At 31.3% G+C, this 17,433-nt stretch overlaps 1 protein-coding gene across 1 annotated transcript; it reads left to right on the top strand.

Annotated features, from left to right (window-relative positions):
* Window positions 1-779: 779 nt before the first annotated feature.
* LOC128235187 (uncharacterized) lies at window positions 780-9,182 on the top strand. Its single transcript, XM_052949936.1, has 9 exons — window positions 780-854; window positions 2,096-2,135; window positions 2,483-2,530; window positions 2,710-3,027; window positions 3,356-3,471; window positions 3,618-3,849; window positions 3,979-4,095; window positions 5,521-5,624; window positions 5,901-9,182. Exons 2-9 carry the CDS (start codon window positions 2,123-2,125, stop codon window positions 6,516-6,518), a joined length of 1,566 nt encoding a protein of 521 aa, XP_052805896.1. The 5' UTR covers window positions 780-854; window positions 2,096-2,122; the 3' UTR covers window positions 6,519-9,182.
* Window positions 9,183-17,433: the final 8,251 nt, after the last annotated feature.

Here is a 17,433-nt window from a genome sequence, read left to right as displayed (position 1 = left end):
AATTTTATCGATTATAAAAACAAGGATGAAAGTTTTTCCAAAAAGGAAATCTATGTATTATGTCTTGCTAATTTTTTTTTTACTTTTTATAAGGTTAACAAGGATCATAACCTTAATGAGGATTGTGTGAGCACAATAATTCATCGCTATTAATTTATATGAATGTATAATTTCGGTACCGTTTATTATTCAATGACATCGCTGGTAAAACTTAACTCTCTGACTAGTTTTTGTTACATGTACTTTAATTAACGGATTTAAAGAATACTCACCAAACTGCAACGATATCAGTAAATTATATAGTGAAAATATCCTCATATTCGAACCACTTTTCTTCAGAATTATGTTAAACATGAGCACAATATATCGATTGTTAACTTCCGTGAAACACCGCTGGTAGAATTAGTATAAGGTAACCTTTTAAAAACCTATCATCAATATTCAACGCTTAAATGTTGTATGCCAAATTTATACATTCAACTATTTATCACCACAACGGATCATCGCTGAAATATGAATTTTGAATTAAATCACGAAAATCAATGAACAAATAAAAAATAAAAAACAAAAGGCCATACTAAAACATGCGAAAACAAATGTTCTCTTTTTACACAAACAAAGCCGATTCAAACATCCAAATTTAAAAAAAAAAAAATTTTGCCATTGTGCGTGTAAAAGTAATTGTACAAATACAGATATGATTTCTGTAAGACAGTATAACTTTAAATATACGTTATGTCTTGGGCTACCTAATCGATATTTCTGACTTTGAGTATAACTTCCTTCCTTGTTAGTGCATGGTTATGTCTAAAGGATATTCATTGTACACACTAGTTGTTACATTTTAAATCTAGGTAAGTCAAATATAATTTTACAATAAATCACTATTTTTCAATACCTAAATGTACTTAATTATAATCATGAAAATGTCGTTTTATTTAATAAATTTCTAATGCTGATGTTCAATAATGTTCAATGACTTTCGATATCAATTATTTTAAGTATGTAGTTAAATGGAATTGATTTGCTTAACTGATTCTTCTGATTCACAATCGGTTTACAATAATGCTATTTTTAACGGGACTAAAGTTAACAACGATTTGATGTATCTAAAATGTACCTTTAAAGTATTAATACTAGGATTAAAGCAGGTACAAAATCATTTTTGATCCGAATGACACAGCCAAAATAAGCTATATCCACTAAATATTGTCTGACTGTATTCAATCAATAGCTACTGCACCCACTACCCGAGTAATTGAAATTATACACAAACATCAACTCTAGTTTGTCTTCAATATATAACAAGTGTGTGGCAACTTATTCAAAAATCATAAAACATGGCAACAGACAACAAGTTCTAGGTATAATGGAGTCCTTATTATTATATTATGTTATGTGAACTTGCGTACTTTGTGTGGTAGACATTAATCTATACATATGTTAAAGCTACGTTGACATCTAATACCGTTTTAAAGTAAAATATTATCTGTGTTATTGAATGCTGGTGGATCGCTAGAACAAGACAAAAGAGAAATAACTATATCAAATTTAAAATAACCTTGTACAAAGTATAATTATCAGTAGTTTATAACGTATTGAAACATTATAGATTTTAAGTGCTTGCAATATATTGGTAGGCATTTTTCTTTGCAAGGTATAGACAAGTGCTGATATTTGTAAACGCTTATTGCAATACATTGTAATTAAAATATTATTACCACTAGATGGTTACAATTGATGCGAATATTACTGCAACGGAAAAATGAATAAATGGAATGACTCCATCACCAATTTAGTTATCATATACAATTAGGAGCTGTAGGTGGCTAACTCTCTCAGTCAAACAAAAACAGAAATATTTGTTTATTAATGGCAGGTACAGTACATTACCTAAGTATACAAGTTTTCGATTTTATTAAACATTTAAACCAAAGTTTTGAATGCAACATGCTCTTAAGAATACATAAATACAAGGAGTAATACAAAAGTACGATTGAGAAATCACAAATAACCATGTAAAACTGGTCGATTGGGTATTATCACATACATGCATTATTTTACGACAATTTGCATGTTTATGTTTACTTTATAGGTAAAGGGGCATAACGAACGACTGAACATGGATTTACTCGGTAAAATAAAGTTTATGAGCTTAATGGAATGAGATAAGATAGATGAAAGCATTGATGTGTTAATAGATGGACAAGTGGATGCCTTGATGGAAATCCGCTTTTACAATTAAGTTTGAATATGACATAATAACGCATTAGATGTTGGGGTATTACCTGTTCGGTACTAATTGAATCTTAGTCTATTTAAAATCTCCAAGTAAAGACAAGTGAATATATGTTTATTGTCGGGTATCATTAAATATTTAAAACATAAGCTGTGTATAGCTTTTTACCGACATAAAGCTCCTTCCAAGGACAAAAAGCTAAGTGATAGCAAGCTTCTTATTAACTGCTGCTCCTAATTTCAGGATGCTTACACCCAAACATTATTCGTTTCTCCATTCTATGTTACACCGGTAAGTTTCGATTTGCATGTTTTTTATCGATATAAACCTAAAAATTGTTGTTTTTAATATTTTGAGAAATTATAACTTAACTTAATCTAATTGTAAGTATTTATGTCATAAAAACATCAAAACTCTAAAATTGTTCTTTAAAATTCATAGAGTAAATACTTTTGTATACTACATTACAGTTTGTTCGGCAACAATAATCATTCCCGGGGATGGTACTTTGATTTTAGAAGGAGATACGCCACTAAAACTTACATGTGTGAACGATTTGCAAACCGCTGTGGACTTTCGTTTCAATTCGAAGTTGATTGGTACATGTTACAAAGTATTTGGTTGCAACAGCAAGGATCCTAACTTTGCTATTTCTGGAAATAGGTCATCTGCACCATATACATACAATTTACATACAGTTAGAAATTTTAACGTGGCGCATTGTGGCACATACCGATGCAGCGACATTGACAACGAAATACACGACTCAATTATTGTTTCATTCAAAGGTAGGACATTCTCAATAAAGGAAAAGCTGATTTAAAGTATACATGGGACAATATCTATTAGCACATGTGCATGAGAATTGGGTGTTGCATTCATATCCAAGTAAAGTTAACAAAATTCCAGCACCTGTTTTGCAATTTCTTGATATTAAACTTCACTTTGTATTTACAAATAAACATTAAATAATAGTATGTTTAATATTATCCACGTGAAGGTAGCATAGTGAATCACTTGTTGGTACTCATACACGCAATTGCCGCTTATTTCGCCGAATAGTCATTAACACATATAACTAGAATCTCTTTAAAACGAAAACTTTGCATATTGTAGGATTCGACAATAATACATTCACAACTGACGAAAAGAATGCATCGTTGTCCATTACAACAAGTTGTACCTTTCACGCAGCGTTGCAGGATATGACAATTTCTTGGTTTTACTTCGATGTTAGTAAATTAGTTTTAAAGGTCATGTTTGAAAATTAGAAATATACATTGTACTTTATATATATCTTGAATATTTTTTCTCGTGTTGAATTACTATTCACACACGCTTAATATTATAATATTTTTTAAGCATTAAAACGTTTCAGAATTCATCTTTACGGTACATGGATCTTTCCACTGTGGCCGAGTTTAGCACAACTAATGTATGTCCTGACTCCCGGTGTGACTCTTCTCTGGCCGAAAACTTCACATTTGGATTAAATTTCATAGAAAGACCAGAACGATTCCGTTTGGCCCTTATTGAAATTAAGGTTGTGTATTCACAATATGTATACAAACCGTTGGTGTGGCGATCTTCAAAGATGTACCCCGTTAAAGGTATCCTAAATGCATGATTTAATTGGTTGTGTTACAATTATTAATATTTAAAAAAATGAACAGAAATTCGGTAATTCGTTGTCCAGTTTATAGATCTGCAATACACGTGTAATATTTTGTCCCTTTCAGATGGCTTTTCGGAAAATGCACAAACTCAAGGATATGTAGAGCGGTCTATCCTTGTCGTAGGCATTACATTAGCTGGTGCCTGTCTCCTTGTAGTAATATGCCTTTGTAAAAGAAAAGGTATGCTAGGTGATAACATTTATATATTGATATAAACTATCTACAAATGATTAAAGCTTTGTAACGCGCTCTGATGTAATTTGCAATAACTGGTCGTGAGATTTTCATTTTTCTAATGATATCCTATGTAAGAGTATTAATTTGAATCCTAAAACAATAATATATTTTATTTTGGAACATTTTGACAAAATCTATGATCGTTATGATACAATAGCATAGATCAATGTTTAATATAGCTAAACCATGAAATACTTGTTAAGCTAAGTATCTTTGAATAAAGTGTTTCGTTCAAAGAAGTGCATTAGTGTGTGAAAACTATATTATCTATAGAAAATCATTGAAAGGACTTTATTGATTATAAAGAAGTATAGAATTATTGAAAGTTCGTATCAATACATAACTGAAGAGCATACATTCCAAAAAATAATTTACCGAAGTTTGTCTTAAATAGGCGTGGGTTTTTGCAATAGTTTAAGCATATACGATGCTCTATGTATCCAAGTGCAATACAGTCAGATGAATTATATGTCATTCCTAAAGAAATTTATTTAATGGCTATTGGAGATTTTTTTAAGTAAAGCAGCGTAGTCAAAATATACTCTGCTAGGTTATATATAACTTCAGTATACAATAGGATTTATCCTCCTTGTTTAGTTTTTCTAGGCAGTGAAAACTACATGAATGTGTTTGCAATAAATAATTGATGATTTATAGTACAGAGTTATTTTGTTTACAGAATAACAGTTTTAAGAATATGTTTTTGTATTTAACTCAAGCTTAAAATCAAACCAAGTAGTACAATTAATTAATAGTTGGTAAAAACCAGATGTGTTTTTATTAAATTATTTGTTTTTAAATATAGTCCCTGTAGGTCGTTAGTCAAAATAAGATTGTATAACTGTAGAAATGAAATGTCCATATATGTATATATAAATATTCATATATATTTATTCATATTTATATATGTGTGTGTGTTGTAATTATACTTAAAGTTAAAGACGTCGCTTTATTAAGATTCATTATTTTATTTTAGTTGGTTTATAAAGATTTATCCGTCAAAGTATGGATTTGATTGTGTTTATTGATTAGAAATTTAGCCCCCTCTCACGTCCAAATACAACGTCAGGTGCTCAGGGATTGAACAAAAGTTCGACGACGTCGTTTTAGGAACGAAGTTACGAGTGCATATAATTTGGAGCGCTTTTCTAAAAAAAACACAATTAACTGTCATTTTAAATCCGTTTTAGTCTAACATTAAAAAATAAATTGTTCAGTTGCAATGAATAAACCAACATCAAAATTTACTATTTGAATCTTGGCTACGACACTAGTGGAATATGTTGCGATCTTACACTTAAACAACAAATATCCTCTATATAGCTATCAATTTATGTAAAGAAATATATATGGGAGTTTTCTTTTCAGGATGGAAAATGGAAAATTGTTTCATTTCTGAGGGAAGAACAAACAGACAAGACGGTATTAGCATTGAGAACAATTCATGTGTAAACTCACCATTAACAAATAATGTAAGTATTACTATATTACATGGACACTTCATAATATTTTCGATAAACTTGTAGATTTTTTAAAAGTTAAGCGATACATAAATTGATACCACTATGAATTACTAACATTCAAATTATTATAATTCTCCGTTTTTTGGTTTTTATGTTTCCAATATGTATCATTTCCCTTCTATAAGTCAAGTTTATAACTTGAATGTCACAACAACAAGTCTTAGCTGTGATTTTTTCATATGATTTATAAAAACACTGATGACAAATAAATCATGTTTTTAATAGGATGAGGAGGAACATTCAACATCCAATACCAATTCGCAAACCAGAGAGGAACATCAAACAAATGTTCAACAAACGAGTGAGGACATTCCAACAGCTCTAATTCATCCGCATACGATATATGAAAATCAAAAAGACCTGAGTATCCCTCAAACCAATAAAGGAAATCAATTAGACTCAAATCAACCGAAAGAGAGTGAAGAAGATCCAGTATGCCAACATGTTCCTGAATCAAGCCAAGAATATCAAATACACTCAAAGCACCCTCAAATCGGCGAGGAAATTCAAACTGTTCAAACTCACCCGCTACCGAGCGATGAAATTCAAACAGACCCGACTATCCCTCAAACTATTAAAGGAAAACAATTAGACTCAGATCAACCGAAAGAGAGTGAAGAAGATCCAGCATACCAACATGTTCCTGAATCAAGCCAAGAATATCAAATAGACTCAAAGCACCCTCAAATCGGCGAGGAAATTCAAACTGTTCAAACTCACACGCTACCGAGCGATGAAATTCAAACAGACCCGACTATCCCTCAAACTATTAAAGGAAATCAATTAGACTCAGATCAACAGAAAGAGAGTGAAGAAGATCCAGCATACCAAATTGTTCCTTAATTAAACCAAGAAAATCAAATAGACTAAAAGCACCCATAAATCGGCGGGGAGAATCTAATATCCGTAAATCAAATATCCGTAAAGCTGACACAAACGATTGAGGAAAACCAAACAGTTCTCACTCACTCGCTATCGAGAGATGAAATTCTCCCGCGCTCGTGAGAAAAATCAAACATACCTGTGTTGCTGTTTAGATTTAAACTCATTATTTGTTGTTTTTTATTTTAAGGGCGGTGATATAAAAAGTCACCCAGTTATTTTTTTACAATGCATTTTGTTGAATATATCATAACCTGTATATGTATAGAAAATTATGAACTTCATTGTTTAAATGTCTAGTTTAACTTTAAGGTCGCCTAGATTCATTAATGTAAATTATGTTTTTCCCTATGATAGTATTTAGAATACATTAATCTACATTTCTTTAAAATATTTAAAATGTTCCATTTATTCCAAATTTTGAAGATGTAGAATAAACAACATTCTTATAGAGTTTGAGAGAACGTAATTTCGTAGACTGTTTGACGCATTCATATTTGGTATATAAGAGCAAACTTTGATGATCTTGGAAGGATATTTCTAAATACATTTTACCAGTGCTAAAACCTTTCTAATTAATCTGAGAAGATAAACTTTCAACCTTTTGTGGGAATTATTCCCATGTATAGTTATATAGGTCTATATGTGTTGTTGGATGTAATTAGTACTCATATAGTGCGTTCATTATTCAATGTGGTTTAAATTCTGTGAGCTTTAAAAATACCAGGATCAGTGAAGATATTTGTACTTTGGGCATTTTGGTTTAATCTAGGTATGTATATTTTAGCATTTCTTATTTGAAAATTATTTTTTAAAACTATCTTGAAGAGAAACTTGATCACCTTTAACCATCTCACAAAGAGATGGAAAAGAACACTTGATATTTAATGATGAGCACTTATTTCTCAATATTCCAACAAGAACTGATAAAATTATCATAGTGTCATTGTGGAGGTCATTAAACCAGTTAAACATCATCCATACAGTTTGACACCTTTTAAAATCAAAACGTTACAGACAAAAGAAAAAAATAGTTCGATAATGATATGTTCCCAACAAATTGGGCGTAATGAATTATAGTTCCAATTTTGAAGAGGCAGCCGTCATCGAATGTGAATAATTACAAGGGTATAACGCTTATTAGTTGTCTAGGTGAATTATTTACGGGCATTGTTAATGAACGTTTGAAAATGTGGTCGCTTAAGTACGATAAATTGACGGATGTGCAGTTTGGGTTTAAAGCCTGTCACAGTACGACGGATGCGATATTCATCCTACACAACATTGTTAAAATGTACTTAAATGAAAATAAGAGAGTATACCCTGCATATATTGACTATTCTTAATGTTATGATTTGATCAATCGTCATGCTCTGTGATTCAAGCTTATGAACGAGGGCATTGTTGGAAAATTATCAAACATTGTCCGTTCTATGAATAGCAACGTCAAGTCGTGTGTTAGACATATGATAACGCTTTCGGATTTCTTTAAAAGCAACGTGTGTCTATTTCAAGTGGAAATAACCTCTCCGATATTATTTTCCCTATTCGTCAATGACCTTTAACACAATTTGCATGAAAACATACCTAACGGATTAACTCTTGACCAATTGTCACACCTCGACCAGCTCGATAGTTACTGTAAAAAATGAAAATTAAAAGTTAAGATTGAAAAGAGCAAAATAATGATATCTAGAAAAGGTGGACAACAAACTGGACGAGAAGCATTCATTTTTATTTGCAGCAAGATTGAAGTAGTAGAAAAGTTTAACTATTAACTATTTGTTATGACATCGAGAGGGTCATCTAGAAAGGAATTGAGAACTTGGCCAGTAAATGACTCAAATCCATGTGTTCATTAAATTCAGTTATTAAAGACATGTGTAATCCAGTGCACATGACGTTTGATCTATTCGATACATATGTAGCATCAGGGCTTAACTATGAACTTTGGGAGTTCTCCAGTGCTAATAACATCGAGAGGATACATAAAAAGTTTTTGAAGCAGACATTTCTTGTTTAAATGACCACTAGTAGTAATGCTTTGTATGGAGAAGGTGGCATGTTGCCCTTGATAATAAGCAGAAAGATAGGCATTAAAAAATATTGGTTTAAGCTCATGACTTAAAAACAATTTTATCACCCAGTGGAAGGAAACCGTTAGAACGTCAACCGGTTTAACACTATTTCATGAACTGAAATCTAGCATTGAAATAAGTGATTATTTGATTGTATTAGATAACTTTAAACACAGGCAAGCTATCTCGAAAATAAGGTTATCCTCACATAAACTAAACATCGAGAGAGGTAGGTATTCAGGTGTAGCGAGACAAGAATGAAAATGCGAACTTTGCAATTTGAATGAGGTAGAGGACGAATATCATTTTAAGATTGTATGTAATGTATATAGTGACTTAAGGAGAGAGTATATGCCTTCTTATTATATAAACATGCCTTGTATGTTCAAATTTATTCAACGTTTCAATGTCAGAAATTAACTATCATCAAAGCTTCTAAACAAAGAGACGATATTATCAATATTGTACAGTAGAATATATTGAGTAATTAATTTCCTTCTCCAGTGTAGTTTATTACGTGTTACACATAAGGAAGTTAATTAGTGTTATCAATTGTGATTGGGTTGTGTATTTATAAATTACCGATTTATGTATATGATGATTAGCTGTATATGCTTAAATCAAAATAAAATTTATGTTATGTTATGTTATGTTATGTTATGTTATGATAATGACTTCATTGAACCAACTCAGACCAATTTCAGTGTTCCATGTATTCGTGTGGCAAACCAAATGGAATATACCGAATGTTCACAAATAACCGTTAAGTGAAGTTTGTGATTTAAACGGATTTAACGGATTAATTTGGTATAGCGTGAATTAATGATTGCATAAATAAAGTGGGAAAAGCAAAATATGTGACAATTTTATCTTCTCAAAGGATTCTTGCAAGGTTCATTTACAGAATAAGTTAAGGAGTAACTTCAGCTCTTTTAAGACATAATGGCTTATACCAGTACAATGTTATGCCATTTGGGATGCAGAATTCGTAAGCTACATTTTAGCGGCTTGTAAGTATGATTATATTATTGGTATTGATAGTTGTGACGAAGTCTTCATTGACGCCGCCACATGAAATGACTATCAAGCATGCAAATAACTTTTCGGTGGTCTATAAGTGTGTCAAAGAATTAGGAGTGTAAAAACTAAGATACTGACAGCTGGTAAACTTATTTGCTCAAATATCGTCTTTAAAGAGCACAATATTGAAAACCGTTACTCACGGGTTTCAGCGATTCGTTGTAGCGTGATTGGTTGATTAATATTATTAATGTTATCAATGTATTCTCAAAAGGTCAAAATATCCATAAGACATTGTGTCTTAGTAGCTAAAGCGACGATATCGTATTTTTTCTTTACTTTACCGGCGTGGTTATGCACCCCGCTACAACAAAACTATTTGTTTATACTTTAATTGTAACTTTTTTAACGATTTAGGAATCAAAGAGTAAAATAATGATTAAACATGTTTTTTATCAAAATTATCAAAAGATTTTGACACTTTATTTGGTTTAAAAATAAAAGTAAACATCAACCGAATAAATGTTTCGAAAGCAATCTTTCGGCATTTTGGAAAAGTAAGATTCATATATCAAATAAAAAAAGTTATTCGGTTCTATATTAAAATATATATTCTAACATGATTGCTTCTCCCGTATCTTTTCGCTAGCTTTCAACGTGACTTTCAGATAGATTTTCAGACATTGTAAAGTAGAAAACAAAACTACCCTGATATATTCGAACTATTTACTTTTCGTTCTTATACAATCGAAATCAGATAACTGAATTCAAAACAGACCACCTTAACAATGCACTATCGCGCAGAACATGAGATTTTATTGTAAGGATTGATTTCTGTTTTGTTTTGGTCTTTGACCCATGTGCCATTAACCATGTTCACATTTAATTGTCAATAAAGATACATTTGTTTCAAGAATGTCATTAAAGGTTCTTTTAGCTACATGGTTAAGTACTTTAATATAAAACAATATCTGAAACGTATGACATAACATAAATTAGAACAACAGAAACAAAATATTTTGTAGAAATATGAATTTTAAAAAAACACACACAAACGTTTTCATACAATTTTTTGCCATTATCATTCGTCCTCTGTTATTCATGTTACATACATAAACACAATTTATAAATCCATTGAGACTAAAGAATCATAAAGAATCATATATTTACAGAGCGACAAGTTTGCCAACTAGTTTCACCATCAGGTAGTTTGGTTAAAACAAGTAGTCAAGAAGCATTATGCAACTTGTTATTTAGCCAAAGTTCTGAAGGTCAACAATTTAGAGAGAGTGCCTTTCTTGGTGAAAGTATTGTGACTACAATGGAAAATGTAACAAATATATTACATCAACATTATTTCATTTCCATTAATAAAAAAATCTACATGCTCATTTTTTATTGTTATCTCCTCTTTCAATGTGAGTCATTTTTGTTTGGCTATTGACTTCTAGTCTGTCTATTCGTCCATACATACATATATCCGCGTATATTGTCAATAACATCCGGCCTGATTTCGTTTAAACTTCACATGATACTACATGATTGTGCATATCATTTGTACGTTCTGCTGGATTTTTTGTTATCGAATCATGGTCACTTTGTTTGCTTTACTATTTTATGGTTGTTTTTGTATATAAAGCTAGATAAATATTGCATTTATTTACAGCCTTAGGTACACAGCCATTTTTCCAATCCCATATCCGACTACACTGTGAATCACCACTAAAGGAGAAACAACAAAGTCACTTTCTTATTTCAGATGTACATAATTTAAAAAAAAAAATGACATTAGCATGCATGGTAATACGTTTATACCATTGTCAATGATGTTGACGGCGTCTTGCGACAAAGGTAATTTATTAAATAACCTTGAGATTTAATTTGTTGATAAAAAATAAGTGATAGATGTATATCCCAAACCTCTAGCTTTTGCGGAACGGTTTCGTTTTCACAAACGTAATCAGGCGGGGCCGTAAATCTGTGTGTAATTACTTTATGTAAAAAACTACCGGCAGACGTCTTGAAAACGACTGACCAATACATATTATATGTATATCCTTTAAAACATGTTAACGTACACATAAGTATTCAACGTGAACGTTTGTTATTTTAAGAGCGCTTTTCATAAGCATATTTAAAGAATTCAATTTTGTTGTTTGGAAATTATTATTATTCTCAAAAGAATTGTTTTATTTTCATGGAAATACTATTGTTGTTAGAATTAAAAATCACAATACGAGCATACAAGCGTGAACATGCATTACTGCCATGAGCTATAACCGCAACGCTTTTCAGACCCTCATATGTTGAACCTATTGCTCCTGAAGCCGGTGTATATCCCTAATGAGTTCTTTCTTAGTTTGCAATGACCGTTACAAGCCGGTTAACCTAACATTCACCAATGGCGCTATGTGGATAGTTGTTGGAAATGTGCTTTAAGCATTGTGTCTTGTTGGAACGGGTTATTGTACCTAACACAGTATCCTGGCTATGATATAGGCTACCTGACTTATTCCTGTGGTTTTTATTGCTGTATTTGAAAACAACAAGTTTAGTAAGGGGTAAATAAATTGATTTCTTGCACAAATGTTAAGAACCGGGATGATGCCTTGTATATAAGAAATTCGGATATGTAATATTTAAGTAGTCGTCTTTCCATTGTTAAACAATGTATTGAGATTTTTCAATTATCATCAGAAAATGATTGTATAAGCTTTAGACATTATAGTATTCCAAAATGTTTGGATAACATGATTTGGTCGTGCGGTGTAGGATATTCTTTTATCTGGAGTGCATTGGTTCATTGCTCAAAATTGTCTTGTATTCTGCAAACAACATACCTATTATATTTAAGATCACTGTATTGAAACATCTTCTGGTTGATTAATGTTTTTGATATCTATGTTGTACTTCTAAATAAAATTTCTTAAAAAGCTACCCTTTTATACTGATTGCTAATATCAGTCTATTAGTTTGTGATATATAACAAATATATTTCATATAACATGTACATATGTATATATTGAAATGCTATCCTTGTTAGATCCTATTTGTGTATATGTTCTAATTATCAATTAATAGAGGGTAATAAAGAATATATCTAATATTTGGTTACATTAGTCGGATAACATAACAAGTAACAAAACTGAGCTTTTTTACAACGACTTACATTATACATGCATAACAAATGTGTCCAAGTTAAGAGCCAAATTTAAACATGCAAACATGTTACAATATAAAAACTATACATCCTCTATTTCTGATTAATTTGTCAAACAAAATACTGTAAACGCCATCAAACTGGAAAATTCCTCGATTCGAAATAATAATCATTCAGGAAAATGCCATCATCCTGAGTTAAACACATGTAACAGTTTCGACTTGCATTAAACAAGAAAGTTATATATCATTTTAAAAAATCCATCTAAAATGTTTTTTGTATCTCTATGAAAATCAAAAAGAGAAAAAACAATGCTGATTAAAATATCTGATATGCAAATGTCGTTATTTATGGTTCATTTTCGTTGTGCATTGTTTTCGACATTTGTAGAAAGAGACAATCATTTCTTCGTGTAGAGTGTCAGGTTTTCATATTTGGAATTGTCCGAAGACGACATAATCTCTTCGCAGTTTTCTTTCATGCGGATTTCTGAAATGTTAGTACCACACAGGTGTTTTATGAAGGATATGTTTCTTACGTAGGCATGCTAGTATATTTATTTGATACTTTATGTTCTTTTATTGCTTAACATGTATGTTACAAAACTTCAAATGTAATATTTATATAATCTAATGCACTAAACATGCATAATGTTGATAAACTATATATTTCAACTATTTGCATTTACCTAAATCTGAATATTCTCCATTGCGTTTGCGATTCAAATTGTTAAGGTCTTCGTAGCTAAAAGAAAACAACACGATGATTAAACACCCTAGAGTAATGTGATATAAGTATTGCATTCAGTGAGGTTAACACTCGATGAATATCATACACAGAGGAGAAATATGCAAATACGAATATTATATACTGAAATATTAAACACTTATGGGCATACTATGTTTTTGGTAAAAGGAAAATACTAATTTTTAACCACATATGAATCCAAGTCATTGCATCTTATTTAAATCACACAAGACCTTAATTGGTTTACATGTATATACTGCATAAAGAATGCATTGTGCATTTAATGGGGACCACAAAAAGGTTTTTAACTTTAATAACTTTTACTTTACCGTGTATGTTCTTGCACAATCTCGTTATCGGCGGGAACCCCGTCTAAAACATATTGCTTTAAGTTGCATGATATAAGTAGGTTCGAACTAACATTATGACTTATACCCTTAAATGCAGAATGTTTTTTTTATTAACGCGATGTATGTTGTTATAATGTATAACTGATAAATAGGTTTGCAATTTAGCCAAGAACATACGATAATTATGATGACAAGAAGTCCTGAATAGATAATATACAAAAAAATCTACGTTATAAAAACGGATTTTGATCATAAATAAATGTTATCACTATTCAAAGTATCCCCCGTTTTGTGTGAGTTTGACTATTAATTTGATTAACAGACTGGACTTGTATCTGTAGGTCAATATGTAGACAAGAACACCGTTCGCAAATAACAACGCTCACTGGACTACATTTTCGTGCTGAGTGACTTAACAAATGTTAGTCTTTGTGATAAGAAGTGAGATACGTATTTATACTGTAATAGTAAACCAGAACATCAAGCTTGATGGTGTATTCACCAACTGTTTCGACGTTTGGGCGTCAAAGGATAGAAACAAACTGTATACAAAATTAGAGATAATAAAAGTTTCAGTACCTAAATCTGTATAACTAGCATTGTTTGTTCGACTCCAGGACGTAATTTCTTCATACCTTGAAATGGAAATAAAAATAGAAAATGTAGATATCCAAGACATATCTTTATCCTCGCACATTTACAAATAAAATAAAATTATATTTCAGTTTGATATTTACCTTTCATTTTCTTTGTGTTTTCTCATAGAGTGTGTATTTTCTTCATCTGTAAAAAGAAGGTCACCATATCTTGTTGTTGTTTTAATAGTTTGGTGTGCGTTGGACTTATTAACTTATTTTTTCGAAATGATGCAGCAACCCTTTCTCTAAATCCAAATATTCATTGAAAGTGTATTCAATTAAAGAAATCAACGCTTTTAAATTGCCATTCAGTCATTTTGCTCAATAGAACATTTTGTAATCCACATGTAGTATGCGTGTTTGACAAAAAGGTTGTCCTCTTTCATAATGACCTACAGATACAAGCCCAGCCCACCAACACGTGTAACCTTGATCTTCCTTAAATGCACACATCTTAAAGTGATACCCATTGCCACAAGACAACAAACATAGATTACATAAACATTGATCAATCTTAGTCAATGAATGTGCTGTTGCATCCTTAGAACGGTCAGTGAAAACAGGATTTTATTGCAAGATTATTCCGGTTAAAATTGAGATTTTAATTGGTATTACAGAGTCTGTTTAAGTCTGCAATATGTTCGTGCAACGGTCCGTTTTTTTTTTCCAAAAACAATTTAAAAAATAAACGTAAAAAGGAATCTACAAACTCAAGAACAGGGTACCTCTCTTTCGTCGCTTTAACTTCCAGAACATAGCGGCGGCTACAGCAATAGCAACCAACAAAGCAGAACCGAGTGTTCCACCAATAAGGGTACTGTAGTTCCTCGAACCAGAAATTATATTGGAAGGAGATTTTCCGTTTGTCGTTTCTTCAATTTCTGCTATAAAAACATTGAATATTATATATTTTCCAGTATTTACTGGAACGTAATAATTTAAACAAAGTTTCACATACGTTTCCACTCTAAATAAATGAAATTATTCTTTAGTAAACATTTAGATTAAGAACGTGGACAATCTATCAATAGTATGTACGCGCAATGTCTACAGTACATGTACAAACTTAAATCCAGTGATTTTGTGTTTTCGACGTTCTGACATTATTTTCGACGTTCTGACATTATTTATCAAACAAAAGTCTTAAATGAGAAGAAAGGAGAAAAGTTAACTAATTTATTTCACGAATCACTCTTAACAGACACTTTTCTACAGAAAATACTATTTTTGATCATCTAATTAAGAAACTGCAAAAATATCAACAACACGTATATACAGTGTCTTTAAGCTTATTATGCATTATGGCATTTGTTTCGACGACCACGTGGTATGTATGGGTTCGGTTCAAAGGGATCACGGCACACTGTACAATAATTCAAATCGAAATATTTGCAGAGTAATTCTTATATCCAAACATCAATAATGGGTTATATGAAATAGAATGGTCATCGTTGAATATGTGGCATGTCCTTTTCAACAATGGCTCATAAATTAGAGATTCAATACATCAAGAGAATATGTGATCAGAAAATATCTGTATTAGACCTTGAAATAAATGTGTTTGCTTTTGTATGCATCAAATGAATTTTGTCTTCGTCCAGTCTTGGTGGAGAATACTTTAACAGATATTTAGCTTCCATTTCTAAAAACACATTTCTTTATTTAACAATACGGCCTTGGTGTATATAAAATGTTATTTGACAAGTGTTCAGTGACATAACGCACGGAAAACATTCACCATCACAGGCCAAGTAGAACAAACAATTAACCCTATTTAAAGATGCAATTACTTACGGACACGGCAAGTTTGATATGTTTTGAATCAATACATTGTATGTTCTAATGTTATGAGCCGCATCGCGCGATAAGGGGCCTTTGGACATAAGTATTACAAATGAAATATTATTCATAAAAAATAGCAAAATTAATGGTTTTTTATGTAAATAAGTTTCTTCCAAAATTCTTTCTTATAAAGGATTTTCATTTGAGCATCATTTTCCCAACAATGTATGACTATTATGTCACTCATATTTCCATAGCAACTACGGCATTCGTTAGTTTGACTGCACCCATAGTCTGTGTTTAAAACAGCCCAATGGATTACAAATACAAAAACATAAATCGTTTTATTTTATTTATGTTCCATAAATATTCCGTGTTATTAAAACACCTAAAATGATACCCTAGTTGTAATATTGATTTGTAAATGTTGCACGTAATTTTAATAATGTACTTTCCTAATGACGTCATGTGCGTGACAATTAAGTTTTCGAATTGCGCAATACATGTTATCACTTTTAAACACATATGTTACGCAAAATAAGTGAAATCATCATGCAATTTTCAGTATTATCTTCTGCAATGACATTTTTCCTAATATCCAATAAAATAATAAGCAAATATATGTCCGAAGGCCAAAAAACTCGCAATGCGGTTCGATTGATATATCTTTTGCTTGTTTAACAAATACTGGCACTAGATCTGACTAAAAAACCTTAAGCAAAGTATGTACCTGTCTCAATTGTTGAAAATGGAATAATTTCAGTTTCGTCCGACCTTCCGTGAAAATTGGAAGAGTACATTTTTGCCTCATACTTTGTTCCAGGTATCAATTCTATGATTGTAAAGTTAATAGCGTAAGTTCCAGCGTTTGCAGAGAACCAATTAGTTGTAAGGACCTGTCTCAAAAAAACATAGAATGTTTGAAGTTGACCTCCGTTAAATGAAGATGTCCATGCAACGACAGCTGTGCTGTTGGTAATAAGTTCTTCTTTAACAACAAAATTTAAAGGTCTTTCTGGTGGTCCTGTACAAATAAACTAACATGACTAAAGGTTTCGACAAAAAACGTTGACAATCACTATATGACGGTAATCACACTAA

Source organism: Mya arenaria, chromosome 5, assembly GCF_026914265.1.
Source record: "Mya arenaria isolate MELC-2E11 chromosome 5, ASM2691426v1".
Taxonomy (NCBI): Eukaryota; Metazoa; Mollusca; class Bivalvia; order Myida; family Myidae; genus Mya; species Mya arenaria.
This window is presented reverse-complemented; position numbering and strand designations above follow the sequence as displayed.

Coding starts and splice junctions, on each gene's coding strand:
- LOC128235187 (XM_052949936.1), top strand. Junction 2,531..2,709: donor CTCCATTCTATGTTACACCG/GTAAGTTTCGAT, acceptor ACTACATTACAG/TTTGTTCGGCAACAATAATC. Junction 4,096..5,520: donor ATGCCTTTGTAAAAGAAAAG/GTATGCTAGGTG, acceptor TTTTCTTTTCAG/GATGGAAAATGGAAAATTGT.